Source organism: Ambystoma mexicanum, chromosome 5q, assembly GCF_040938575.1.
Source record: "Ambystoma mexicanum isolate Mex_15411 chromosome 5q, UKY_AmexF1_1, whole genome shotgun sequence".
NCBI lineage: Eukaryota > Metazoa > Chordata > Amphibia > Caudata > Ambystomatidae > Ambystoma > Ambystoma mexicanum.
In genome coordinates, this window is record NC_090933.1 from 122,241,377 (window position 1) to 122,269,242 (window position 27,866).

The following is a 27,866-nucleotide window of genomic DNA, read 5'->3' on the forward strand; positions in this document are numbered from 1 at the left end:
GGCAAAAGCAGTCCGTGAAGGAGGAAACAGGTCTGGTACACGGGTAAGTAGTTATCCACAAAGCGGCAGGCAAAAGCAGTCCGTGAAGGAGGAAACAGGTCTGGTACACGGGTAAGTAGTTATCCACAAAGCGGCAGGCAAAAGCAGTCTGTGAAGGAGGAAACAGGTCTGGTACACAGGTAAGTAAAGAAGGATTGAAGACTGAACTTCTAAATACCGGGATGCAACTTTAATCAGAAGCAGCGTTTCGCCCGGTTCCGAGGTTTAAATCGGGAAGGAGAAGGCGGAACTGGACGAAACCGAGGTTCACGCATCATCGCCTCTCAGCTGACAGCGGGAGGCGGAAGGCTGGGAATCGTAGTCCAACTTGCCGCAGAGTGCTGCGGAGTGAGCCGAAGCCACTATTTTCCAGGGCAGTTGCCAGTGGGCGTAGAATGGGTTTGCAATATGACACATACCCTTACGGAGGGCAATAACCTTCCTCCGGGCCTGCCGAGGCGTAACAGGCTAGGCATGTGGACAGCTGCTGAGGGAGGTCATGACAGAGCGCTAGTTTAGGATACTCGATATGTAGCCTGCTAGACTGAAATTTGGCATTGTTTTTTCGCAGTATTCTAATTGCACAGGTGTTTAGGGAAGTTTGGTGTTTCAGTACGAAAAGGTTATGTGACCAGTTAGACCAGATTTTTTATAGTGGTAGCTGTATTCTACAGTGTGTAAAAGGATAGCCGCGCCTGCAGCAGATGTCCACCGAAGTGGTGCTTTTATACATACCTTAAGCTTAGAGGGAGCTTCTCTTTGACATTGCTGTGTCATCCGATCTTCTGTGGGGAAGAAAAAGCCAGCTACCTTCGTAGACTTTTCTAGGCACTATGGGCAGGCTAGCTTCAAGTCTACCAAGTGCAAAAGACTCGATGTCCTAGGATAATGGGATTTTCTAAGCGCAATTAACAGATTACCTTGTTAGTCTTACTACATATCTTCCAAGTTCTACAAACGCTTGAGATAGGAGTTTAATAAGTGTGATATCAAGGATATCTGCATATAACCACTGTGCAGTACAGTGGCCAACCTAAGCAGTTATAATTGCAACTGAGGGTTTCCAACATATATCTTCTTGTGTTATGGGCAGGCTAAACATCATTAGGCATAAATGCTCTAAGTGTTGCACAAATGTTAACCTGCAACACAGAGGGGGTCTGGGAAATTCTCTACCAGCACAAACACAGCCCATTGACTTGGTCTTGGGTGGATTTGATTTGCATATTAAGTAACTTTGGGTCTCACTCTAAATTACCAGGGGAATCCAGAAGTGGACCCCTTGCTCACTGTTCTCAGAGAGGCACAGCTCCACCTCACTGATGATATTCAGTTAAGGCCAGCGTAGCCACCTTTTGGGTTCCCCGGAGTTCAGCACCATACAGGGCCACCCTTCTGTCATATCCCCCATGTACCCCCAGAGCCTGCCCGATAGCTTTATCCCTATAGCATTTTGCTAACTAAATAACATTTCCCCTCTTTCTAGCCAACTACACTGTGCTTTTCCCATTTTACAGAAACTGTGAGCCCTGCTGGTTCACACAGACCCCTAAATAATCAAATGTCCTGACCCTCCCTACCGGGTTAAAAGATTACATTTGCATTTACCCTCGGAGTTGATTGAAATATGTTTCGTTTTCTTCAGATTGATGATTAGGTAATTTATGGCACGTGTCATTCGACTCATTGTAAAGCATTTAGAGGCCAGAGGGAGTTTGGGAGATGAGCACAGCATCGTCCCCAAACAGCAAGGTGGTGAAACTTAGCGCCATTTCAGGTTGTAAGGCCAAGGAGAGAGACGCAACATACGAATTTGTGAGAGGCATTCAGCCACATTAATTTTCAAAAAGGAACAGTTATGAAATAAATGACACCCAAGATCACACAATCATTGCAATCTTATGTCCCATCCCCTTTCCTCCATACTGTATGGGTGTCCCTTCCAAGGGACGGGAGACGGAACCTTTTTCACCAGAAAAAACCTTCTTCCTCTTTAAATTTAGAGGCACGCAGGGGTGCGGCCCAGGGAGCATGAGCTGCGCTGACTATGCCCTCCGGCGCCACACCTCATTCCCCATTGACGCGTCTACAATAGATTTAACATTGCCTAATGACACCAGTATTATTAGGGGGGAGGTTGGTGGGACGTATGGAGGAAAGGGGACTATGGACTAAGAGAACATTAGTCACTACGGTGAGTAATTTATAATTACTCTTGCGTCCCGTGGAATCCCACAGCAAATTATTGCCAATTCCACCACTGAATGCGATAATCGACTGTGCATGTACCTGCACAGGGTCTGTAATCTCCTTGAGCGGCCCACAGACAACGCACAGCGTTGTACATACATCCTCCTACTGGGCAAAGCACTCCGCAGCCCACTCATGCCCTGACCCACGCTATTTAAGCACTCCCAATAAAATAAAATAGGGGCTTGAAGGGAGTCTTACATGTTGAGGAGGTGGGGAGTCAGAGTCTGTTTAATATGGTTCTTAGTTTTTGTGCTCAGAAGTGTTGCCGGGGTTCTCTAAGGAGAACGCTCTCTGGACACCTCTCTTTATTAAAGAAGCGGTGCAGCCTCGCCACATGTCAGCAGAGTATCCAACAACAGATTTGGAGATGGGTGCGGAACAGCAAATCCTTCCCGCGGTCTTTCACAAGTGTTTTCTTGGCCCCAGCATCAAAACGTTCTGCAAGAGGAAAAGTTTCCAATCGCGCAGACTCAATAATTCAAAGGGAGGCCTGTCAGGGTCGGAACGCCGCCCCTCCCCGCGCTCCCCCCTCTGCTGCAGCATCAGCAGGCATGCTTTAGATTGCGGGACTCCTCTCTGAGGGTGACAGTTTAATGTAGAAATGCACAGGTCAAGAGGAAGTGGGGGCAGATTTAATTGTGAACAGGATCACAAAATGGAGGCCCACAAATCTGCAAAAGCCACAAAGAAGTATTACTTTCAAACTTGTAAAAACCCATGATTTATTGGCAAGAGTGTGGACGCCTCTAGCATGCTAAAGCAGCATATGTTGCCCTCCACTACAGCCGTGTCAATGTGCGCGACCCTTAAAAGTGTTTAACACGCTTAGGGCCTAGTTCATGGGACGTTTAGCGCGGTGCAGAGTGAGTGTGCACTGCCAAAAAACACGTAGGACTGGGCTATATTCACAGAGCAGTGCAAAGTGTATTTTTTTGTGCAGTAAAGTCACTTTGCACTGCAAAATTACGCATTGCATGGGGCTAAACTTTCCACGAATTAGGCCCTTAGCCAAGCTAATTCCGCGCAATTCGTTAGATAAGAGGGGTGAAAGGCTGGTTTGCCCTACCGGTTTCAGATCCCTAACCTGCAGGTTTGGCATAAACCTCTGCATTAGATGCTTCACACGCTGAGCTAGACTGCTCTCCCCCCACCCCCATTACACCCTCCTACACCCCAGGAAGGACCTTAAGACCCTACTCTTCAAAGAGCTCCTCACCAATCGCTCTACTCAACCCTACTTCTCCCCCTCCAGACCTCTCCTATTCCCCATGCCCATCCCAGCTCCTCTGTTACCCCCACACCTTACTTGTAACCCCCTGAATGCATCCCCTATGTACACTGCTCCATTGCCCAAATTAGACTTGCGATTTATAAATCCCATTCATGCACATTTACAGTTCTGGAGCTATTTGCCAGCTTATGCCTTGACTTGAGTAAGGGTGGCACGAATATGATTTGTTTTTTGGCACCTCGTTCAGAATGTCTCCTGCTTCTAAGCACTGTGATAACATCGAATATTGTAATGATTATTGAATTTAATTTAGCAGATCTCGGCAGGAGGCAGGGCGGAGTCTGCCCATCATGGGTTTGAGCTTTCTAATCTGCAGGTTAGACACAGCTCACGAAGCCGATCTGCAGAACCATTTCTTGACAATTTCTCCCAGGGCAATACATGTGTAATGGACCTGTATTTTACTGTGAATTCATTGCATTGCATTTATATTTTTAAATGTAACATTTTACATAATATATTTATATCTAATTAATTAAAATTAGCAAAGGTTCCAGTGCTGTTTGGTGCACTGCTGCAAATGAAAGGTTTTGCAGTGTACTTTACAGTTGCATTTTTCAAGGTTAGCACCTGTCTGTGATTATTACCTGGATACCGATTTTCTATTTTCCTGAAGGCTGAATGATTCATGTGTATTCATTGGTTTGGTTAATAACAGGAACAGAAGAAATTAAATAGATCTAATCAAAAACAGCCCTTGTGACTTTTTTTTGTGCTTGGTAACAAAACAAATCATCCGGGGAGGAGAGGGGATAGTGAGATGTTACAAACAATAAATACAGCAGTTATGTAGAAATCATAAGAGTGATTGTGGTTACAGGGAATTGGGGGGTGGGAGAGCCTCAATTTTGAGGAGATGCCGTTTGAGGGCCACTTTGAGGATGCTTAGAGAGGTAGTAAATCTCAGTAGGAGAGAGGGTTTGTCCCAGCAAGGGGTGCACCAATACAGAAAAATGTATTTGACGCGCAGAAACCGTTTGGTGAGGCAATGCGACAATGGGTTTAGCAAATGGCGGCTGGGCGTTGCTGGATGTGGGCGCAGATTGAACTCCCTGAGCAGGATTTGCACACTTGTGGAGGGCCGGGGGGGTGGGGGGGAATTACAGAGTGCTCTATTGCATATGGGACGTCAGCCTGCCGAACATCTTTAAGGGGAGGTGGCGCTGAGGCTGGATCTGGATAAGTTAAACACTGTAACGGGGCGGGAACATTTAGTACATTTTCAAAGAGTATCGGGAGAGACCAAGTAGGCAAATGTTACCATACTCAAGTTTGCTGACAACTAGCGCATGAATCGATTTCTTGGAAGAGTGGAAGGTGAGGAGAACCAGTGCAAAGGTTTTGGTGTCTAAAGCAAAGTAATGGTGGCACATTCTCTACTCTGCCTTAGAGTGAAGACAAAATTCATGTTTTAGGGCTTAGTGGCACCCTTCTGCTGGTGGCACCTTATGCATTGGCTTGTAATTACCTTTTTGCAACACTGCATCTGTCGGGACATATCGCGCTGATGCGGAGTACATTGCAGCTGGTTGGGGTAATGAAGGTAGAGTGCTGCATTTCGCAGTTGAAATTCGCCCTGAGTTTCAAAACAGAAAAGGCTAGCTTAGCGGAGTTGGGATGGTATGAAGACGGAGTGGGAAAGGACTTGGGCGTTTTACAAGAGCTGAAGTAGACTAGCTTAATTTTGGGAGTGTTGGATATTAGCATTACAAGGCCAACTCCATTCATTGATGCACGGTGGGTGTTCATATAGAGTGTAACTGGGCCCGAGGGCACCGAAGGACATTACATACGGTTAGCATTTACCTGTCGGCACCTGCTGGCGTGCAGATGCATGCAGGCACGTTTGCATTGCTTAGGAAATATACATGTAAAATAGTTATACTAAGCTACTGAGCTGCGGAAGAGGGGGCAGGTGAGATGGGATCAGCGGGCAAAGTGCCAATTTATGGCAGCCACCCAGTACTGGCTGGAAGAGAAGAAGTCTGAATAGGTGCATGGGGTGAATCTTTAGTGGATAAAGAGCAGGGGGTATTTGGACCTTGCTGAAAAAGTGTTGGTGGGAGAAACCAGGTAAGGAGCAAATGCTTCAGTAGGGGACAATGCAGAGTCGGGAAGATGTGAGAGCAATGACAGAGCCTTCGGGCATGCCCACTGTAGTGAGGTCCTGAGTAGCGTTGCATGCCAGGTGTGATGAGTGAGAGGATAGTGTTGCACTATTGACTCCCAGAGTTTGCCTAAAAACGAAGGAGATGATTAACAATGAAGTTAACAAGAGAAGCTCAGACTTGCTCCTGAGTTACTCTTCTCTTTACAGGAGTAAGTCAGGGGAAAGCCATGCTTACTCCTGGGGACTTCATTGTAAATCCACTAGTCTCCCTCCAGGAGTAAGCCAAGAGGTACTGTTACTATCGGTAACTTCTTGTGAATCAGCCCCTGAGAATGTGTTTTAAGTGAATGTGTGAAAGGTGGCTGGCATAATGAGACGGATAGGGGTAGGGGAGGGATGGATGGGGAGTCCACAGGTCATGAAGACAAAAACTAGAATGTGGCCCATCCTAACATCGCACATTTGTGAAAAGAACCATTGTGTAAGAGTAAACAGGATGTGTGTGCTGACATAATGACAGACTTCTGAAAAACAGGATTTAGCAGGCTTTCAGGAAGAAAAGGAAGAGAGAAATGTTTCAGCTGTGGGATGGGTTGCCAGGGTAAATGTGTTGCTTCTTAAATATGATGATGACTTCGTAATCACTATGGGCCCAATTGCACGGCAAAGTGACTTTGCACTACCGACACAAACCCTGATTCATGGAACTGTGCAAAGTGCATTTTTACAGTGCAAAGTCAGTACAAAGTCGTGTTTGCTGTACAAAATGACTTTGCACTGACTTTGCACTTGTAAAACGATAAGTGCTGGGCTCACATATTTTCAGACACGCCAGACGACATGTCAGGATGGGCAGCTCCCAGTCCACTGTGACTACCACCCATGACTAGTCCCCATGATGTCAACACATACGGGGTTAAAGCTGCAACTCACTCAGGCCTAGTGTGGTTGATGGATGTACTCACTACGGCAGATGTGTGATTTACAAAATACCAATCAACATACACATAAAATAAGATACTCATTTTGTCTTGACATGAGACAAATGTTTAAGTGTGCCTTTAAACGCAATCATCATTTACATTTTGCTCTGATCCTATAGGTGTTTATTATGTGACTGGCACTTACAAGAATGAAGTTGCCAAAACACCACATCATAATCAAACTAAGCCTGAGACAATAAGTTCCGGGACTCAGAAACATGTGCCAGGGCTGAGCCCTAGCAAACACCCCCACAAATTAAGCAGTGTTCTTGGCACACACCTGCTCAGACCCATCCACATTCCTGCTCTTATGCCAAAGCACCACGACTTAAATTGACAATATCCTAGATACCTAACCTCACGGCATATGGGTATAATATATGAAAGAGACAAACTCATTGAATAGCATATAACAGAACAAATGGTGTTCCGTCTATATGTATGCTGCTAATGGATCTTTCCTCTCATGTTTCAAATTCTGTAGGCCTGGCAGTGTCGCGCAGTGCAGCACATATTGTAGAAAGAGCATCTGGAACCTGCAGTGGTGTACATATATGCTATGTGTGCTCTGGTTGAGCGTGGATTACACATATGGAGTGGAACAGGCCCGATGTAATTGGGAAAACACTAAAAGTCACATAGTTGAGTGTGCCATAGCCCTCCTGAATGTTAATCATGTCCAGGTCCATTGCAGTAATCTGTCGTGTGCTATGCGGTTTATTTTGGGTGAGATGTAGGCACACCTGTGCACTCCATTTGATGTTCATGTGTAATGTCTGCACGTGCTTCTTGGACTGTCTTTCGGAGCTATGACTCACAGGTTTTTTTGACAGTGTTGCCTGCAGTACAGTCAACAGCTATGTTTGTGTATAATTAGTTTGCGTACAAATAAAGTGAGTGTGTCTTAACCCTTTCACTGCCGAGACGAAAATAATTTCTTGGTGAAATTACTATGCACGTATACACCCCTCAAGGGCAGGGAAAGGGCAATGATTGGACGGGGACACCAAACGCCCCCTAACAAGGATATACCATTTGAGACCACTACGATGGTAATTCGGGGCCTTATGAATGCTCAATGAATGAATTAAGTAGTGTTTCATCATTTATTGGGATGCTGATTTTCATTTGCAGAACCTTGATCCATTGTGACATTAGCAAGAGTTTTTCGATTGCAACTTTAAGGAACTTCTGCCCATTCGGTAGCTCCTAAATCTTGGTACTTTATCAGTCCGGGCTAGACTGTCCAGCCCTAATATTGTGATGCAGCTTTCTGAAAAAGTTCATTTCTTTATGCCTGGTACCGTCCTGGAACACTTGCTGAATATAGGAGAAGTGCAGAAGCAAACATTGCAAAGTGGAATAAGGTCAGAGTGATATCACCAAGGTGGAAATGTTCTGAATGCGAGATTTTCTACAGCCTGGCTCTCTTAAGTGTACAGTTTGTGATTGACATGGTCTTCTAGTTGGAGCGCTGCATATGGAACATTTTCCCATGCCATTCGTAGCCAAGCCTCTTTCTTTGTTTAATGCTTGTGTGGTTTCAGTGTCTGCCCTCACTTCCGCTGCACGTACCCGACCGCCGGAGGCTTCCAGTGCGTGTCGGAGTTCAAATGCGTTCGTGCTGTGTGGATTTTGGGGGCGTGATTGGCAATGCCGGGCCATTGGCACCGCAGCAGGTGCCAAGGGGGTTTCCTACCATCTCCCTCCAGCTTATCGCCGAAGTTCCTCCAGCGGCTTTGGCCCGTGACGCGCAGCTGCCTTCAATTAGCTGTGGCTTAGATAGGGCTGGCTTCTTCCCAACCATATCTGTGTATTTTCCTAGTCCATCGTGAACTGGGATACGGTTCCAGTTCCTCTGAAAAATTGTATTGTTTAGCATTTTTTTACTGGAAAAGACGCCTTTTCCTAAGATTTCAGTAACTTTTCAGAAGATCTCATCGTTTTTGTTTATGAAATCGTATTTTTTTTCCTATTGGTTGTAAAAGTAGGTGGGCGTCAAACCCTCCATAGGTTATGTAAAGGAAGCTTCCAATGTGAAAAATGCAGCAACATACCAGCAAGGTACCCAAGTCAACTATACATGAATATACGTCTTTAATTCAGCACGTGTTCTTTCTTTTCATGGCTTAACTTAATGCGACACATGACATCCATGCAAGACATACTTCAGTGTAACTGCTTGACTCTTTCTCTGCTACAGTGCTGTTTGTTGCTGCACCTGACAAGACTTATTTTATATCTACCACCTTTGACATTTCATGACAAAGGTCACACATGCATTCCTCATCCGAGGTTACCCTTATGTAACCCACCAGTATCTCTTCTGGCCTGTAACTGTTTGAGAAGCCACCCGCAACACAGGGTGTTCCTTCCCTCCCCACTCAAGGTGTCACCCAACAAACTGTTTAATGGATTCTTTAATTCAGCCCTATCTCCAATTCATCTAATACCCCTTGCATCTGTCCCCCAAGAACCAGGCCGGTGTACAGGAAATACATTTATGTTTATTTGAATGGGATGTTGAGAATAAATGCACAAACTATGCACGCCACCTTCTTTGTGGCTCACCATTAACTTCTTGTTACACAAATCAATTATACAAATTAGTTAAGAAAAAAAAACATAAATCACAGTGCTTGATCTCAGTTCAAGAAATAATTAGCGCTGGTCAGTGAGCACATTTATAAATGTAGTGCTGTGCAATTTCGATTTCCTTGTGTGCTTAAAAGCTAGCAGTTTAGTTTTACAAATTTGTGCAAATGCATATGGCAATTATTATGTCACCCCCACTTTCACTTTAAAATAAACACACAGTGATTTAGCAGTTTGCTTTTCAGACCCCCCCCCCACCAACCCTCCACTATGTTGTTGGTTGGGGAAGTCTGACAGAAACATTTAAATGATTTGGGAATTTGGGATTTTAGACCCCCCTCAACTGAAAGGCCTGTGTTGGGGAAGCTGGATAGTAAAAATTGGGATGATTTTCACCCACCTCTCCCCTCCACTTAAGTCATGTGGTAAACCTCAGTGTAACATGTCATCATTCCTCTTCTCCTAGTTCCGTCTGGTAGTGAAGACAGCACTGAAGCTCTTGCTGGTGTTTGTGGAGTACACAGAGTCAAATGCACCCCTCTTAATTGAGGCCGTCACTGCTGTGGACACAAAAAGAGGTGAGTGCCTGAGGATCTGTCTTTTCTTTCACCATCTCACAGGAATACTGGTGGAATATGTTGTTATTGTTATTAAAACATGTGGCGGAAATGCAGATTGCTATTTACCTTGGGGAAATGGTGTATGTTACTTGGAACACTGTTGGTATGTCTAGAAAAATTAAACATATGGGCAGAGAGAGATGTTAAAGGTACAATTAGACGCCCAACCCACGTTTCCCTCTAACAGCACACGTATACATTTTAATAATAATTATAGCTAGTTTTTGTACACTGCTTAAGGCTCTGTTAGGTATCCACACCCTATAATACATATTACAACATAGTTTGCAATGTTGATATTGGCTCAGCCAATTAGAATGCTTTGAATGTGGGCATTAATTACTGTGAACGGATTATTCTAAACTCCTCTGATGAATTTCCCATCCCTGGACATTGGTCCCTCGAGGGCATTCAACCAACAGCACATTGGGACCATAACAATGGTGGAAATCGCTATACAAATGACTATTACGATACGATTTGCCCACATGGAAAGATTTTTGCTGGCTTCCTGAGAAGGAGTGCCAGCAGAGGTTGAAAATCAGGTAGAAGAAGGGATAGTGGAGTAGGGTGAGAGGGAAGAATGTCTAACTTGGAGGCAGAGAGAGAATAGAGGAGAAGACAGCGAAAAAGAAAATGGTTGGGAAGACGAAGTGCGAAATGAAAGAGGGGGGAGAGAAACCATAGTGGGTGAAGAGCCGCAGGATAAACAGATAAGGATGGTCAAAAAGTCTGGGTTGGAGAGAGGCTTTGGCTGGGACAGAAACCAGAATGAGGAGAGAGAGCAGAGCTGAGTGAGCCTGCAGGCAAGACAACACAGGTAGAAAATGGACAGAAAGAGGCCACCGGGAGAAAGGGCCAGATGAGTGGACACATTGAAAAAAGGAGATAGAAATGTATTAGGAAAAGAGGCTCGGTAGATGGGCCGGGCAATAGCAAGAAGGGGGAAGGTGAGAGTCTGGAGTGCTGATGGAGGCTAATAGCATGATTAGATTAGTCTGCCTGCGTTGCTTTATTATTAATTATTGCACCCTTGGCTTTGACTTGGGCCCATGAATTAGATGCAGCAATCACACTCCATTCAACACCTCAATGGCAATAGGACATTCTGAAGTGCATAGACGAGTCCCGACCTGGTCTATAAACAATGCCATAAAATATTGCCATATTCCAGGATGAACTCTTTTTATTGTGAATGAGAAATATATCATGTTGGTATTGCTTTGATTGCCACATATATTTATTTTGGTGACATTATCTGAACCTAATTTTGGTTGGCGATGACTTTCTGGAAGCATCGAGTTGATAGGGTTTTAGATACGAATGGTTGTCGCACAGTTGGGTGCTGCTGGCGATGTGGCACTAGTGCAGTGGCAGGGTGTCCTGTTGTAAATACCCAGCATGCAGAACCTCTGCAGTGGTAGGTGTTTGTATATCTATGCTCCGGCAGCTCCGATAGGTGTGTCCTTTATTGTTCAATCATCCATGAATTGGTTGGTGATTGCCCTTTTATTGTTTCTCGGATTAAGTGAAAGGGGATTGCCTTGGGGCATGGGTTGAGTGGACTTGAAGGGTTGTTGCAAAGGCGTGGGCAGGGTACACGCTCTAGGTTGCCATTCACACTTTCCCTTTTGACAATTTTGCATTCGTGGCTCAGACTATGATAATGACTGTCCTCTTCCCTTTAGTCTTGGGCTATTGTTCTTTCAGAGTAGAGCAGCTGTAGGCCCCCTGTTGCTCTCTGGATGTCTCGGCCTACAACTCACATGATCCCTCGCCACTGACAATGGCACCTAGTGCCGAGCAGAGTGGTCGGACAAAACATCTGGAGAGCAACAGGTTGCCTACCCAAGGCCTACCCTAATAGGGAACATTAGACTCATGCTTATATGGAGGCCTGAAAAGGGTGCAATTATAGGGCACGGATTGGGTATGATTATGGGTGTGTTCCCAATGAGTGACTGTGGGTGAGCATGAATTGGCTATAAACATCAGAACATCACTGGGAGCAGTTCTTGTCTTCCTCGATCGGTACCATTATCAAGACCTGGACTGCTTGCAATTAGGGGGACCGGTGTCATATGCATATTGATTTATTTGTATTTATTGTGCATTTGTAAGGCGCTTATACATCAAAGGAATTGTATTTCAAAGCGCCCACAAGCCAAAGGGGAGGGAACATGGGAAGAAAGGCTAAGAATACCAGGTGAACAGGGGAGGGGCGGTCCTACTGAGCCTTGTGAGCTTTCAGAACCTGCAAGTGCAGTTCCTGGGCCTGGTGTGAAAGGGTTCTGAAATTGTGATGGTGGGAGTTGATAGTGGATAGAGTATGGATTTTTCCGGGCTCTACTAAGGACTGCACGGGATTGGCTTAGTGTTGGGAAAAGGGAATCAAACAAGTACCCAGATGGATGGAGTGTGATTTATCAGAGGCGAGGAAATTAGACAGTTAGCTCTAGGGCCAAAATGGTAATGGGGAAAAAAGATGGGGCTACAATGAGTAACACAACTACGATATTCAGAAAGGTGTAAATCACACACTGTTGGCTTTGTACTACTGAGCTAGGGCTGGGTGCTGACATTGTCCTATACAGGGCTAGTAGCTTAAATATGGTCTGACCCACTGTCCCATATTCATTGGCTGCACCACTCCGGTCCTGCTCCAGTGGGAGTGGTGCAGCCAATGAATATGCCGCTTTGACCACCTGCCCGCCTCCTGGTTGTTCATTATGGGGCCTCAAGAGCGATGTGGTGAAGTCCCTTCTTGAGGTATGACTTTGTGCATTGCTACCGAGTGCTGTATACCAGTCGATGGCATATTTACCCTTCACGAATGAACATCACTTTTCAGTTCTCCGAGAATGTGCCCCTTTGGTTCATTGACTTTAACCCCTTCACTGCTGTTAGTAGCAGACGCCCACAGCCACTTCGAATTCTTACTGTGGTTATCTAGAAGGGTCCAGCCCTGGTGTTAGCACTAGTGGCCTTCCCAGAACTCCTCTCTCCCTTCCTTACCAGGGACGGTGAGGGAGTTCTTCTATAATCACATGTCTATGAAATGTATTTCCTACAAAGCCCTAAAATCGCACAGCACGTGATTATTCTCACATTTCTGAGAAGAGCTGCTCACTTATCAGAATGCCCATGATGTTTTAATGCATGTCAGAAAAGTACCTCTTTCCTTGGTATTTAAATGATTGCTGTTGGGTCCCTCAGGCCAAATAAAAGGTAATGGTGCAATGGAAAAGGAATGTTGTTGGCTTTGGTTAGCGACGATATCACGGAAAAGCTGTAGAAGTCAGGTTTTGCCATAACTGGACCCATACAAATGTGTTGCCTTCAACAGCAGGTATTAAAGTGCTACAGTGCCAAGGGCGTGCATGGAACGCCATAATGTGTGTCTCAATTCACTTTTAATATTTGGATTTCCTTTGCACTTGGGAGGATTGTTGTGCGGCAGAAATAGGAATAGAACCCCACGCTGCGTTCCGTATGCTGTCAAGCTTTACAATGTATTGGTGCCTAGGTTTCCATATTCTAGTGCTGTGACTTTTTTTCATCCAAGAGCATCCACTTGCACACCACCAAAGAAAAGCCATCGATCACCTGTTAGAGAACCAAGGAGGCCGAGTAAATAGAGCGTGTACCAGTCCAGTGCACTACAGGAACTGTGCTGTTGCTTCCCCCAGGATCTATACCCCTAAGAGGGACCCGGAGAAGGCCCGCAGCCACAAGCACCCTGATCTACAGACATTATGGATGGGTGCCATATGAACACTCGTTGAGGGGTGCTGTGCAATTTTTAAATTCCCAGCTAAACTCTTATCCCTGTGCCTTCCCTCCTGGCAGCCCTCCTACCCTGTCAGTTTGCTTTTGAGCTTCCATTGATGTTATGAAGACTGGCCCCATCGCAAGCCACTCTTTCCACCGCTCGTTCCCATGCTTGCTCGCTCTGCTGCAGTCACATGCTCCTGGTGAAAGGTGACAGCATGGTGCGACTTGAATGTACCCAAGGAACTGCATAAGAGCGGTGGGAGCCCTGATCTTTACACAAACATCTCTGGGTTCAGTGTGTTCCAAGGCAGCTGGAGCGCAACACACTAATTGAACCAAAAAAAGTACTATAGCTCAGTCCTGGCAACAATGGAGAATGTGCGAGTCAGTGAGTACCAAAAAAGAATTAATTGATTACCAAATGTAAATTAATCGGAAAAAAGAATGAGGACTGAATGTAGCGTGCCAAAACACCCACCAGCCATTAAAGAATTAATTCATTTTGAACATTCCACCGTTTCAAAAATCCTCATCTCTTATTTGTTGTCATTATCCAGTCTTTAGACATTGACCAGAGAGCTATACAAAAACATTCTAAATCCGTTGTTGGAGCCGCATGCTGCCACAGGCGACCTCCAAAAAGCGTCCTCCAAGATTTTACAACCACCGCAACCTACTGGCGCTATGTGTCCCAGGGAGTTTCCTGTGCTGCGCTTATGAGACAGCTCTGTTGCAATGATTTGTTTCTTTGAAGAGTCGGTTGTGTGGATGTCTAAGTGGCCACCAATAGCCTTCCAGCTGCCCAATCTCAAATTGTTGCCATGCCAAAGTGGTGGAGGGGCAGGAGAGTGAGAAGGTTGGACTGGAGCATAAAATTGTCTCAGGCACCAGTGAAAAAGTGGCCCGCAGTTGCAAATGGCAATTAATTCCTTTTGTGACAGATTGTTTAAGTAGTACCATAGGAGGAGGTTTTTGATAATATGTGATGCAAATTGTGCATTTTAAAGAATATTTATTCAGTATCACTTGTCAAAACTACGAGATTCATGGTGAAGTAACTTATCAAACTGGCCCATATACCCCAAAAAGTGGTCCACTTTTACCCAGAAAACTGGCCAACACTAGCATTTTGCGTTTTTGGTTTGTGCACTGCCCTTTGCCCTACAGGCCAGTCTGAACCTGGGTTGGATGGTAAATAAGTGTTCATCTTCCCTATTTATATTTCCCCTTGTTTGTGTGCTGGAAATATTAAGTAAAATTTCCCATGATTTCGAAATGGTTTTGCAGGCAAGGCGATGCTGCAGCGTTTTACGCGTTTTCCTATTTGGGTTTAAGAGCCTTAATTAGAATAAAGCTGAACATACCAACTTTGTCCTGTTGACATTACCAAGAGATGTAGAATTTATTTGAATAACCAGTCCTAGTATTTACTTAGCCCATTGAACTTAGTGGTTCCCAGTGTATGCCAAGCACCCGCCATCCACACACGAGCAAGCCCCATCAACGAGTAGACTAAAAGCCGCGACCATGTGTTACAGATCACCTTTATATCCTGCAGAGCCAGTCTGGGCCTACCGCTGGACTCAAAGTAATAAAACAACTATTGGATACAATTACATAAAATTCACGAATAGGTTGAAAAATAATACTGCCTGTGGTATGAGAGAAGGAATGGGAAATTGGACAAAGTTTTTCTAGTGAACGCCGCAGAAAGTGAGATGTCAAATGTGCATTGAGTGCTGATGTGTTGATTATTATGGTTTGGGAAATTGAATTTAGGTCTGACTCACTGAGATCTCTCACCGTTAAAAGATGGCACAATTGGGCTTGTACAGTTGTTCAATTGTGCATCATCTCTGGTGAAAACAAAAATGTAGGACACACTGAGCCTCATCACACTGTATGTCATTAGATTCTACAGGACATGAGGCTGGGGTGGTAGGTGTTCATTTTGTCCTGACTATTGTAGAGGAGCCCCTCAACGCTCACACCAGAAAAAATACAACCCACCAGGGAAAAAAGCCCAGCACACCTCTTGCAAATAAAACAAAGTTGTAGTTCCTCAAAATTAGGGATGTACCAGCAAAGAACTCTGCTGCCACTGAACTTTCTGGCAAAATCAGTACGAACAACACTTTATGAAGGCATACAGTGTCATCAGTGATGAAAATTACATAATGTGCAAACCTGTGTGGCTGGTTAGTTGAGACCATATACATCGGCTACCTGCTCCATGAGGGATGCCAGACCATTGGTCCCAGCACCTTCTGTTCATCTTCTTCCACGTGGGTTCCCCCTCTCGCATCATCAGGCGTGATGTTACCACTGATTGGCAATTATGGGAAGAAAAACAATACAGGCTCTATCTCTAACCTGATGTGCAACTGGTACTGCAGACATGGACTAAGAGGATAGTTCAAGGCCATCGCTTGTAACAAACTACAGCTCGATTCCAGACATGTTGGCGCCCTAGTGAAGTTCCCCACCCTCGTTTTAGCTATGTTGTTTTAGCCCTCCCGGCACCTCACTGCTCAAATCATGCCATCTATGGTGAAGGCGACTACTTCCTGTTTTCAGATCTTTTCTGATCGATTGGGGCGTTTAACAGTTTTATGGTTGGTGGCCTGGGACTGAATGGTACCTTGGAATGCTGGCGGTCTTGGGGGTGGGGCTTTTGAGTGCTATTACTTAGAGCTGGGACAGGAAGGGTCGGATGCTCGTGACCTCCTTCTCGTGGGATCACTTTTCACAGTAACCTCGCAACTCCCTTGTGGCTTTGCAGGGTGTATTCCTTCTGGGATACGAAATGAAAGGTTTATGAATCTCTGCAGCTATGGCCTTTGTCATTGGCGCCCAAGCTACCATACATTTCCCCCTGCATATACTTTATCTCTATGTGTGTGACTCGGGCCTGCGGCCCTGGATTCAGCGCAAAACTAGGCATTGATTCCAATATGGCTGCTACTCTTCTAAATGGCGGTTGAGTCCCCATGCATACTAAAGTAAGATGTGCACCCCCCCTCCTGCATTATGGCTCCTAACAACACCCTCTTGCCCCTGTAACCTCACCTGACCCCTACTGTACCTTCCCGGGCCTGTTTCATCAGAAAGCGCTGGGGGGTATGGGACGGGGTCCGGTGCATTCACCCCTCATTCCCAACAGTATTTGGAAAGCCATGTCTCAGTGTGAAAGGATTGGAGCCTCAACACAACGTCTGCCATTACATTATATGGTGCTTCTGGATGTGTTGTGAATTGCACAGGCAGAGTCTGCAGTGTTCTCGATGATTTTAGTTGTTGACTTGGGATTTTTCTGTGCAGTATACCCAAATTGTGTAAACAGGGAGATTACTTTTATTGCCAAAGAGTTAGTTACCAGACATTTCAAACTAGGAGCTTAATGGGGGTGCGGAGGGGGTCTCAGCTTACTCAGAGTTTACTGAGAAGTTAAGAATGTCAAACTGGGAATTTACCTAGAATGTCCAGATGAGAGCTTATTGTGAGTCTTAACCTTACTGGGAGTGGCAAGTTAACTGGGAATGTCAAACTGGGAGCTTGATGATAATGTCAAACTAGGAGTATGCTGGAAATGCCAAGCCCACCCCATTCCCATACTTATCTTTTTTCTCCCCACCGCCTCCGCCGCTTCTCCTTCATCCCTGCAGTGTCGGAACTGTCCCTTTAACACAGGTCGGGTCTGACGCCACAGGCCCCTTTTTCTTTTTTAAAAATAAATCTTTAAGCGGTCGGGTGCCTGGGACACCCCCGCTGTCCCCGCTATCCTTGTTCACTATATTGCCATAAGAATAGGAGATTTGATCGTATTCGATCAAATCTTCAATCAAATCTCCCATTCAAACAATTTTGTTCGGTCATATTGGGTATTACCAGAAAAAGAGAGATTGAAAATAGAAAACCGACTAGAGACAAGGGCAGGTAGAATAGGTTTGATGAGATAAGTAGATAAAAGGTCAGAAGGAGCAGATGTTGAAATGGAGATAAAGCACAGAGTGAATCAAGAAATCAATAAATATAATAAAATACCATTACATAGCATAGCATGCCATGACTCTCATGATGCGCTATGTATACAGTAGGAGTACGAAGGGTTTGTCAGAAGTTTCATCTATGACTACTTTTATAGCAAGCCTAAATTGCTAATTATAGATCCAGCGCAACAATTAGATTTATGCAAGTCTTAGCAGTGGCTCAAAGAAAGGATTTGCACAGGCAGCATTGGTGTTGTGATGACTCCATTTGCACTGATGTTGGTGCCAGTGCTAAAACTGTCAAGTAATGTAAATGCTTCATAAAGACTTTTCCGAGGAAATGCTGTCAGAGGACCTCCCCCAGGCATGTCCGCTTGAAAGCCAGCTGGGGCGATCTGAGGCTGACATGCCCCCATGGTGTAGCCCACCAAAGCTAGGCTGCAATCCAATAGCCTGGGCCCATGTGCCCTCCACCTGTGACTTCACAAAAGCTGGTCCATCCTCCTTTGCAAAAGGGTGGTATTCTTTATGCTTATACGAGAGTGAAGATGTGCTACAGTACACCCGTATCACAGCTCTACAACATACATTGCTACACCTTCTGAAGATATGGAAATACATTCACTTCAAAATTGTGAAATTGGCCTTCTCACAATTGTCTCCAGAGAATTTGAATGGGGGTTGTACAAGGTCATGTTGTGTGGAGTTGGAGGATGGATGCGTTTTTCTCAGATTCCAGGTTCTTCAATCTCATACATTGACTGCCAAGGCTCTAACTAATGCACCCCACACCTGTCCTCTTCACTTTTCAGCCCCATGAAGGATATCAGAGGTCTTTTGTGTTCCTTGGTTTGCTTGATCACTGGACTGCTGGCTCTGGAACCTTTCAATCAGGCGCATTCAGAGACCCTTGGGCTGCCCTGCATTCACAAGTGAGCCGAAGCTCCTCAAATGCTCATGTCCCATCGTAAAATCATTACTCAACAATTGTACAAGGCTTGGAAAGCTAGAGAATTAGCAAGAGGACAGTGCATGTTCATGGGCTCAGCAGATCTAGGGATTCACCTAGAACGTTAACCACTGGGGTTGTGCAGTTTGGCCCTTCATCTAGAAAATGTGGTCCTGTGGGCCTTTCTGCCAGGAGGTGGAGGAAGCAAAACATCTTTTTGCCTAGGGTAGGGCAAATACTTCTAATGATTCTACAGTTGTAACATATTGGTACATCAAAGTCCCTTGTGGCATTGACAATCTGCACCATTTGTTGTCTGGTTTCAAGCCTAACCATGCTAGGTCTGTATTTTTTCTCTGAGATATACCAGAGAGTCAGATTCACAAGAATTCCAGTTTATTTTTAGTATTTTATACAGCTGTTAATCGTTACAAGGAACCTCAAGGGCTTGTGACAAAGTTACTTTGTTCTTGAGCAACAACTGCCTTTGGGATGAAGAAAACAGTAGACGAAACCTATTTGCGTGCAACGAGGTTCAACTCCCAGTATTTCCACTTCATTCTTCATTTAGTTAAACACATGGGGAAATCTAACATGAAGCCTTGTTTAATAATGTATTATTAGTAACAAACGGTGTTATTATTAAAGGGATCATTGCATTGACTTGGCTACCTGGGCATTATCTTCTCAAGCAATGGGCCAAGGTGGCCAAAAGCACGTTGGTTCTCAAACAGACTGCACGAGGTGTCCTCGGCTTCAGCCGCCACTTTGGAGGGCATATGGTTTATTTACTTTTTTAGTTGGGGCTGTTAAGTGGCAATTGCGACACCTACAACCTGAAACTATTGCATTGGAGTACAGATAGGCAGAAATGGCATATGAGGAGGGTCAAACAGCTGGTAGGTGTTGTTTGTTTATTTGCCCTCCCATTGACTGCCTGTGGCCAGGCTAATCTCTGTGGCCCTTCCCGCCCAGTTCCTCCCCTCCACACCCAAAACACCTCCTCTTGAGTACCCTTTGAGCTAGTTTTAATCAATCTGTAGCATCAAACTTTGTGCTCGAAGTGCCTGCTAGTGTTTTCAAAGCCAACAGTTTGGGCTTGTGTATAAGTATTAGGTATTTGCCAGGCAGTGCTATTAGATGCCCAGGTACTTTCACATTTTGCATTTTATACCATCAATGGACAGTTAATACCACTATGGCAGTACCTGGCAAGTGCCTTTCACAAGCCTGCACAAAAGCCCAAACTGTTGACATTGCCAATGCTTGTATTTTATTGCTTATAGCGCAAACCTAGCTCAAGAGCAGCGGGGCACTTTGCAACAGGATTGTGCCAAAATTGGCCTTGGCCTTTTATAGAGTAATGCAGTGTTGGTGGAGGGAGAGAGGGAATTGTATTTGTCCAGCAGGTATTGCTGAAAAAGACACATTTTTAGTGGTTCGCAGACCTGCAGGACATTAGGGGCATTTCAAACCACTAACGGGATTGAGATCCAGATAGTCGGGGCGTGGCAGGAAAAAGACTTCTTGCTGGTCTTCTCTTTGCAGACTCTTCTCTTTGGGGGCTACCAATATGGATTCCCCCGATCAACGCTCACAGTGAGGAGGCGGTGACAGGAGCACAGTGTGCACATGTTTTTGAAGACTCTTGTAAAGCTCCCTCAACTACTTCCTCAATACCAAAGCATGAGGAATTGGGAGTAAGACGTTACTGAGGAACTGGCCCTTAACCCTTGATGCCCTCAGTTACAATCTGGACCTTTTAGGGCCACACAGTCTATAAGGCCCACCTGGGGGAGATGAGATCTTCCCTGGTGAAATTCATGAGACATACATTTACTAGGGTGGGTTTAATGCTTCTGGGGATTTTTCAAATCAGATTGCTGAAGAAGATCAAGAGTGAAAGGTGCTGGGATTTAGGGGATCATAGGATTTTAGAGATTTTGAAGATACCATCTGACAGCCCAGGTACTGCGAATACTTTGAACTGAAATTAGTGCAGGGATGGGAATCCAACTTGGACACAATGTTTAACCCAGAGACGTGAGCCCTGTGTATCAGGTTCAGCATTGGTTCACTCCATTTTAGGGACTTGGTGGAGTATTGGAAAGGACAGGACCTAAGTGAGTGCCTTCACACTTGTGGGTTCCCAGTGGAATGTACCCTCCATTTTCTGTTTCTTGCCCAATCTATGCCTCCTTTAGGCACAAGTGGCTGAAGGTGCTTCTTCGTGAGATGGGCACAAGACTCCTCCAGGAAGATCTTATATGAGCTAATGGCACCTCCGGGCCAGGTGCTTGTATTCGCAAGTGCTAAGTTCATATGCCGAGCTTGGGCCCTTAGGAAATGGCTTGCATAGAGGGATATTGCCATTTTTGGGTGATTCATCTTTTAATGTTTGGTTTATAGAAACATTCTGGATGAGATGTTACTAAGCTGTTGTTTGTATGAGAGGTATTACTTGTATTTTATACTAGCTGGAGTACCTGGCGTTGCCTGTGTTCTGATCGAGTGGTGTCTCATATACCCAGGAAGATGTTGCTTTTGTCCTCATGTCAGCAAGTCATTCTTCAGTTTGCTCTGGTGCCTCATGTGCCCTGGAGAAAGTTGTTCTTGTCCTCTGGTCCGCAGGTCGTGGTGCTGTCTGGTGTTGTGTTTCAGAAGCTCTTGATATTGATTTTCGCTTTGCATCAGATGGGGCTTTTCCAAGTGAGGTTCGTTTTTTTGTGTGGCATGTTTCAGTCACTTCATGGCTTCAGTACATTTGAGAAAATGTCCAAGAAAGATTGATTGTGCTCTCCTTTTGCGAATGAACGCAAGTAAACTGTTTCCCATATTTGGAGTGCTGTGCTAAAAAAAAAAAAAACTTTATTCCCTTTAAAAATGCTTTTATAAACACTTTTGAACTGCATACAGTAGTAATACATTTCAAAGGAATAACCAACACATTGAACAGACACTTATCCAAATGTTGCCTCCTGCTAGTACCTACTGTAGTGAATCTGTGTGACCATCAGTAAATGAAGGTGTCTACGGAGTGAATTTTTTGCATGAAAACAGACTACAATCTTGACTCAGACAAATGAGGAATCGATGCAAAATCTGGTAGTAGTGGGTTTAACGGTGTGGATTTGCATAGCCAGGCAAACATACACACACACACACACATATACATACATTCAGCTTTATATATAAAGATTGGCATATCTGACTGTAATAGCACAGGCTCCTGATCGATACATTTTACTTGACTTGAAAGGAATTCTTGCTTAGGGTTAGAACGTGACCTTTCCTCCTCCACTAGGTCACTACCAATAGAGCACATTTCAGGACTTCGTCATTACTCGTAACGTGGTTTGTTCATGGGATAGCAGGCAATTAATTCAACCCTCCCTCATAATAGCTGTCTAGTTTGTGTGTGAAGCCACTGCCATGCACCACCAGGCTTTCGGAAAAATAAATCAGAAACAATGTGTCCTTTTTGCTGACATTATGATATAAATCTTGGAGCCGAGTAATTAAGTTTGCGCTGCTTTCATAACTGTGTGTGTTTCATTAGTTTACAGGGCAGATGATCCGGGGAATGCATCTTCCACATATGCACCACACATGATTGAGTCAAAAACAGCAGGGCATGGTTTGCGAGTGATTCCATCTGTGGTCTTCCACTGCATACACACCAACATCAACACGAGTATATTCCCGGCAAGAGAAGTGAGCAAGTCCCGCCCTTGCCCAAGACAATCGTCTTCAGCTTGCAACCCCGGCCCTAATCCCAGCTTGATCGACTCTGGCCTTCGTGTTTGATTAATTCAGAATCATTCAAAAATAATAAACAACTACCAAATCAGTCCCTATAAGGAAGAGGAAACCAAGCAAGCTTTCCCCTAACAGTATTGTATGGTGAAACTTACATAGGAAGCTTGGTTAAAAGTTGTACACCAAACGCAGAGTGAATGGATCAGCCTTGAGTCTTCATAAAATGGATGCACGTAGCAAATTGTCTTAAAAATGTTCTTACACATCAAGTCCTATGTTGCTCTTCGTGACTGGTGGTATCCAGTATGAGTGTTCTTTTTACAATGTTTGTTGTTCAACAACATATTGTAATTTCACCTGTTTCCTACAGTTTACCAAAATACCATGACATGTGGCCTAGTTCATGCCACTATTCACACATGCGGCCAATATTTGAAAACCTATGATATTGAGCCATCTTGGGCAGTGCTCCCTATTTTTTAAAGTTTGTGGTAAAATGATTTTTTAGGGAATAAAAAGGGAGATCCCATTCCCAATGGGAGTATTTTGTAAGCGAGTAAAAACTAGGAAAACTGAAAAATGGAAATGTTTAGTACAAATATTTCTTTTCACTTGTTATTCATGCACAATACAAGTTACAGGTGTGCCTCAAGCAGTAATAATAGTAGTTCCTTCCTGTGGGTACTACATGCATTACTGGTCCAAACATATCCCTGGAGCTGTGTGGGTGAAAACTGGGGCACAAGGGGCTACTATTTTTTGTTGGGAGTATTTTTACTTCCCATTTTTTGTTTTTTGGCAGTATTTGGCTATTTGTAGGGAGTAAAATAGCCAATAAACCCCTTATCTGTAGGGCTGTTCTTAGGAGATGCTCATCATTTTGAGCTGCAATTCTCACTGGCAGGAGCCATCAAGCATCTGATGACCAGGTGTATGATCAGCTTCCTCCAAATCTGGGCATGCATGAACAAGGACACCATATATTCGTATAGAGTTTCTGTAGCTCCCCCTGTTTGAGGAGCACCATTGTTCCCATGTGGCTTGAAGATCTCCCTTAACTGACTACGCTCCCCCCAATCTGCATTCCACTGTATGCTCTACATCTCCTCCCCATGACTCGCTGCACCTAAGCCCTCTGAACTCTCCGACCATCATCTTGTAGCCTACCAGCGACAATGGACTGCAATATTGACTAAGCCAAAAGGTGCTGTCCCGTCCATTGTACCCATCTTTAATATGCACCACCATCCCTTTGATAAAAGTAGTCTATTTCACCCACATGCCCCATCTTCAAAGGGTACATTTCGTTATTATTTCCACAAATAAACTATTAGCACTCCAAGCAACTGAAGCAACATGTGGGATGCTAAAATCATTCATATCCGTGCTGGAAGCATGCTTGGCTATTAAAAGCCCCAGCCCTTCCAACTCTTTCCAAGGTCCTTGCTTGGGGCTGTCCTACTTTGGCTCAGGTTTGCAGACTATTAACAGCCAAGCCCAACGACTCATGTTGGATATTAAAGCTATATAACACCATAGCATTAATACATTATTACCCACATTTGCGGTTAGTTGAGTGTGACAGTGTCCGTAAACTGTCACTGTCCAAGGGGGTTAGGGGCTGCTCTCAGCCTGGTTGGGAGGCCTACCAGGGTGTAGGTCAAAGACAGTCCTACCACAGAGGGGGAAGGTGGCAATTAGGAGGTCTCTAGTCCCTGTCCTTTCTTACATGTCAGTTTGCTTGCATACAGTGCCGCTGTCAATTATCCCTTACCTGTCTTGCATGATTCAGGACAGTGTTTATCTGTTTTTCCTGGAAAAACAAAATATCCCAGCAACCCCAGCAATGAACAATCATGCAATTGTCTGAAACTAAGCTACAGCCAGAAACCAGGAACCTATAACCACAACCCAGCAACAGCTGCTGCGTGATGCAGAGCCCCATTCAGCAACAGAGGCCTGTGCGTATGTGGGACGCTCCAAGAAAATTATGCTTACACCTCTAAGAGAGCCGAGAGCTGGCTCCCGAATCAAACAAATCAATTGACAACCCAACACAGGCACTCACACAAACTGGAACCTGAACAGCATAACTCCCTGCCCCGTGCTTCTATTACAGTGTCCCGGCTGACATGTACGCAAGAAGCAGCTGGGTCTTAAATCACCCTTTGAGTCGTTTTGAGTCGTTTTTGAGATGTACCATCTTTCAGGAGGTGAGAATAGGGTGAGATTGGCCCGGGGGAACTGTATGGAAGGGTAGCCAATGGGGAGGAAATGGGTAAGTTAAAAGCAGGGAGAGAAAGCAGGAAGGTGTGGGATGTTCAGGTGCTGTCCGAGGAAGCAGTGGCAGGCCATTTGTTTTTAATTGTTTTATTGGTCATTTATTATGCGACTATACACGTGTGTCTCAAGGTGCAACAAGGCAATGGTGGGTGGGGGGAGGAACGACCCTACTACGCCTCGTACATTCGGATTGTGCAAGTGCAGATCATTTATAACACGCTTAATCCTGAGATCGGTTTCAAGTGTGGATCCAGGATTTGAACCTGTGTTGCTCAGCATGGGTTTGGTTCGCAGACCCATGCCTTGCCACAGAGCTATCCTCCCTTCACAAGAGACCAGGCGGAGGAGGGATAGTGCAGAGGAGCATGGAGGAGAACTGTTCAGGATGTGTGCACAGTGGGATATTGGTTAGTGATGGGGAAGTGGTACTGGAATTGTATGATTGTGTGAGCATGTGGAGTGGTAGGACTAAGTAGTGGGTGAGTGAGACTGTGTGAGTTACGGAGAGGGGCGAGTAGTATTGGCGTGGAAAGGTTACAGTAGTAGTGGTGTGTAGAGAGCAAAGTAGTAGTAGTGTGGAAAGGGAAAACTACTGGTAGTATGGAGAAGGGTGAGTAGTAGCGATGTGGAGAGAGAGGAGACTTAATGGGCGGAGAAGGAGGGATGGTCAGCAGATACGGGTGTTCGATAGATAGTTTGAGCGAGAGGAATATGAGGGCATGAAATAGTCCAGCAAGGGTGATGCTCTGAGTGTCTGGAAGGGACAAGCCTAACGTCCTTGAGAAAACCTTTGTGTAGGTACCCCTAGGTGACCTCTGAGGTGGTCTAGGTAGATACAGTGTCTGCCTTTAGACAGATTGTAGCTAGTGGGGGGTTACCAATCTGTACTACCCTTCCAGGGTCGAGGAACGCTTGGTTAGGGTGGTCCTGCCCCTTCAAAGGTTAGAGAGGGATAGCCGTTAGACCCTTTTCTGAATTGAAAATAAAAACCTTTAAACTGTCTCTGAGAGCTGCTGTATTCCTGAGGCCATCTGTGACAGTGAACTAATAACAACAACTGCATGTTATTGTTATTACCTCACCACTTTGAAGCTGCATGTGTGTGGCAGAAGTTAGTATATAAATAGCAGTGTAAACATATTCGCGTTTATCACTGAACTGCATGACTGAAATGTGCAACTCAAAACCTAGCTTTGGCCATCCCATAATACCATCATGATGCTTCATTGGAATCTGACACCCAGAGACATCTCTTCGGAGACACCGCTTACTTTCCATGCCTGTATTCCCCTTCATGTTAATTGAGTTGTCAAGGTATATCGGATAATCTGAAAATAAATGACAAATGACTTCTAATAAGGACTTTCTTTTGTACATTAATTATTTACATGAAAAAGTGATATAGAATTCAGATTTTGGAAACCATACATGCTTTGCCATAACCTCACCATAAACTCTTACCAATGATGCGGATATGAATGGGAAAAGATGATGCAAACATATATTTGCTCCATAAGCACCAGGGGGCTGATATCTGAGCCTTTCAGATTGCTCAGAATGCATTCTTTACGTACTGATGAAAGCCTGTGTTTCCAGAATGCTGACAAATGCTCATGCCTGCCCTGGCCACAGCATGACCTCTCCCCCGTGCTCAAGTATTAAAGTTCAATCGATCCCTATTTACTGCTTGCTCACTGGCACCACGCTCTCCTCCCCGCAGCCTCCTCCACTCCCCCATAACTGCAGAATGATGCCATTGAAATGGACAGGGGGGTCTGTCTGGAGCCTTATCAGTCATTCCCATGGCGGCCATCTTAACTCTAGTTTTATTTTCTATTCATACTCAGTTGGCTTGCGTGCTGTGTTCATGTTTTCTGAAAAACAAAGGACTGTTACCAGTGTAGTCGTTTACCTGGGATGTAAATAGCAATAATGCCAGGTTAGGCAGATAATACAGCGGTAGCAACAACCAACCACCCACATTAAATGCCTTTGCTTCACTCGTGCCAAACAACGTGTGGGGTGTTCCGTTAACACCTGGCTCAGACCTGAGCAAACTCTGCATTATTGCTTTAAAATCCTTTTGGCATATTGGTGAACAATTGTAAACAATGAAGTGAACCCCAATGAAGCGGACCCCTATGAAGTGGGCCCCAGTTGAAGCTGCAAAGAGTTTCCAGAGTAGGAGCCAACACCCTCCACTTCTGTAGGCGCAGCGCTGGCTGCAAGACAGCCAGAAATATCAGGCGCAAGCCCCTCGACAACCAACCCGCTGGTATAGAGGCAGACTGTGAGACAGTACACCATGTCCAAGGCCAGCCACCTCTGGCGCGCCTACCAAAGCAGAAAGATGCGGCCCAGGGTTCCACAGTAGCTAAAGCCATAGCACGTGCTCTGTTACACTAATTGGGCCGAGCTGTGGTTTCTCAGTGCCGATGGCCCTCACTTCCTTCTAGTTAACGTAGGTTCTTCCGACCATCCTTCAGGCCCTAGCCATGACTCGCCAACCTTCAGTCAGCCTGCATGCCACCCCCGTCACCCCTAGATGTGACTTTCTCCAAACCGTGCGATCATGAGGATGGTGCCTCATCCCTTCTCAGCAGCTGCCTCCTATACTTTACTTCACTGTTCTCCAGATTGACATTCTGTGCCATGCTGTACTCGTCTTCAACTACCTGCACCAACGGATTGACACTCATTGAACCGAGCTGTACTATCTATAATCTGCATATTGATGTATGCCCCCATGACCAGGTTGCAAGACTTTCCCATAATATGCACCCTGCAGGGCAAGTGCTCCTCTTTGACAGTGGCCTTTTTCCTGGCATTGCCCTGCTGCTGCAACATGCCCTTCTGCGGCAGTGCTGCTGGTTATTACAGTAGAACCGCTGCACCATGTCATGCAGCCTGACTGGAGCAGAGTGTGTGCATGGTCAGCATGAATGCTCAGCATTGTCCACTTCCAACTTATTGTTACTCATGGAAATGGATAGGTAACACTGCCACATCAGTATGGGTGATCAGAGTCGTGTAATACAATGAACTAGTGCAAGGTAAAGACTTGTAACAAGTTCACACTGTTGCTTGTTGTGTGACTACTACCGACTGACAGTTAAAATATCAAAGTTGCAAAACAAAAAAGCTGCTAAAACACAACATCATAATGAAACTAAGTCTGAGACAGTAAGTACTGGGGCTCAAATAAAAGTGCCAGGGCTGAG

General features: G+C 45.1%; 1 protein-coding gene across 6 annotated transcripts in view; it reads left to right on the forward strand.

Moving 5' to 3' along the window:
* FHOD3 (formin homology 2 domain containing 3) overlaps positions 1 to 27,866 on the forward strand; it is a 1,524,242-nt gene that overhangs the window by 1,056,096 nt on the left and 440,280 nt on the right. For all 6 annotated transcript variants that reach the window (XM_069620636.1, XM_069620637.1, XM_069620638.1 and 3 more), the window contains exon 7: positions 9,738 to 9,849. In XM_069620636.1, coding sequence (XP_069476737.1) covers positions 9,738 to 9,849 — 112 coding nt within the window. The remainder of the gene's footprint in view (positions 1 to 9,737; positions 9,850 to 27,866) is intronic.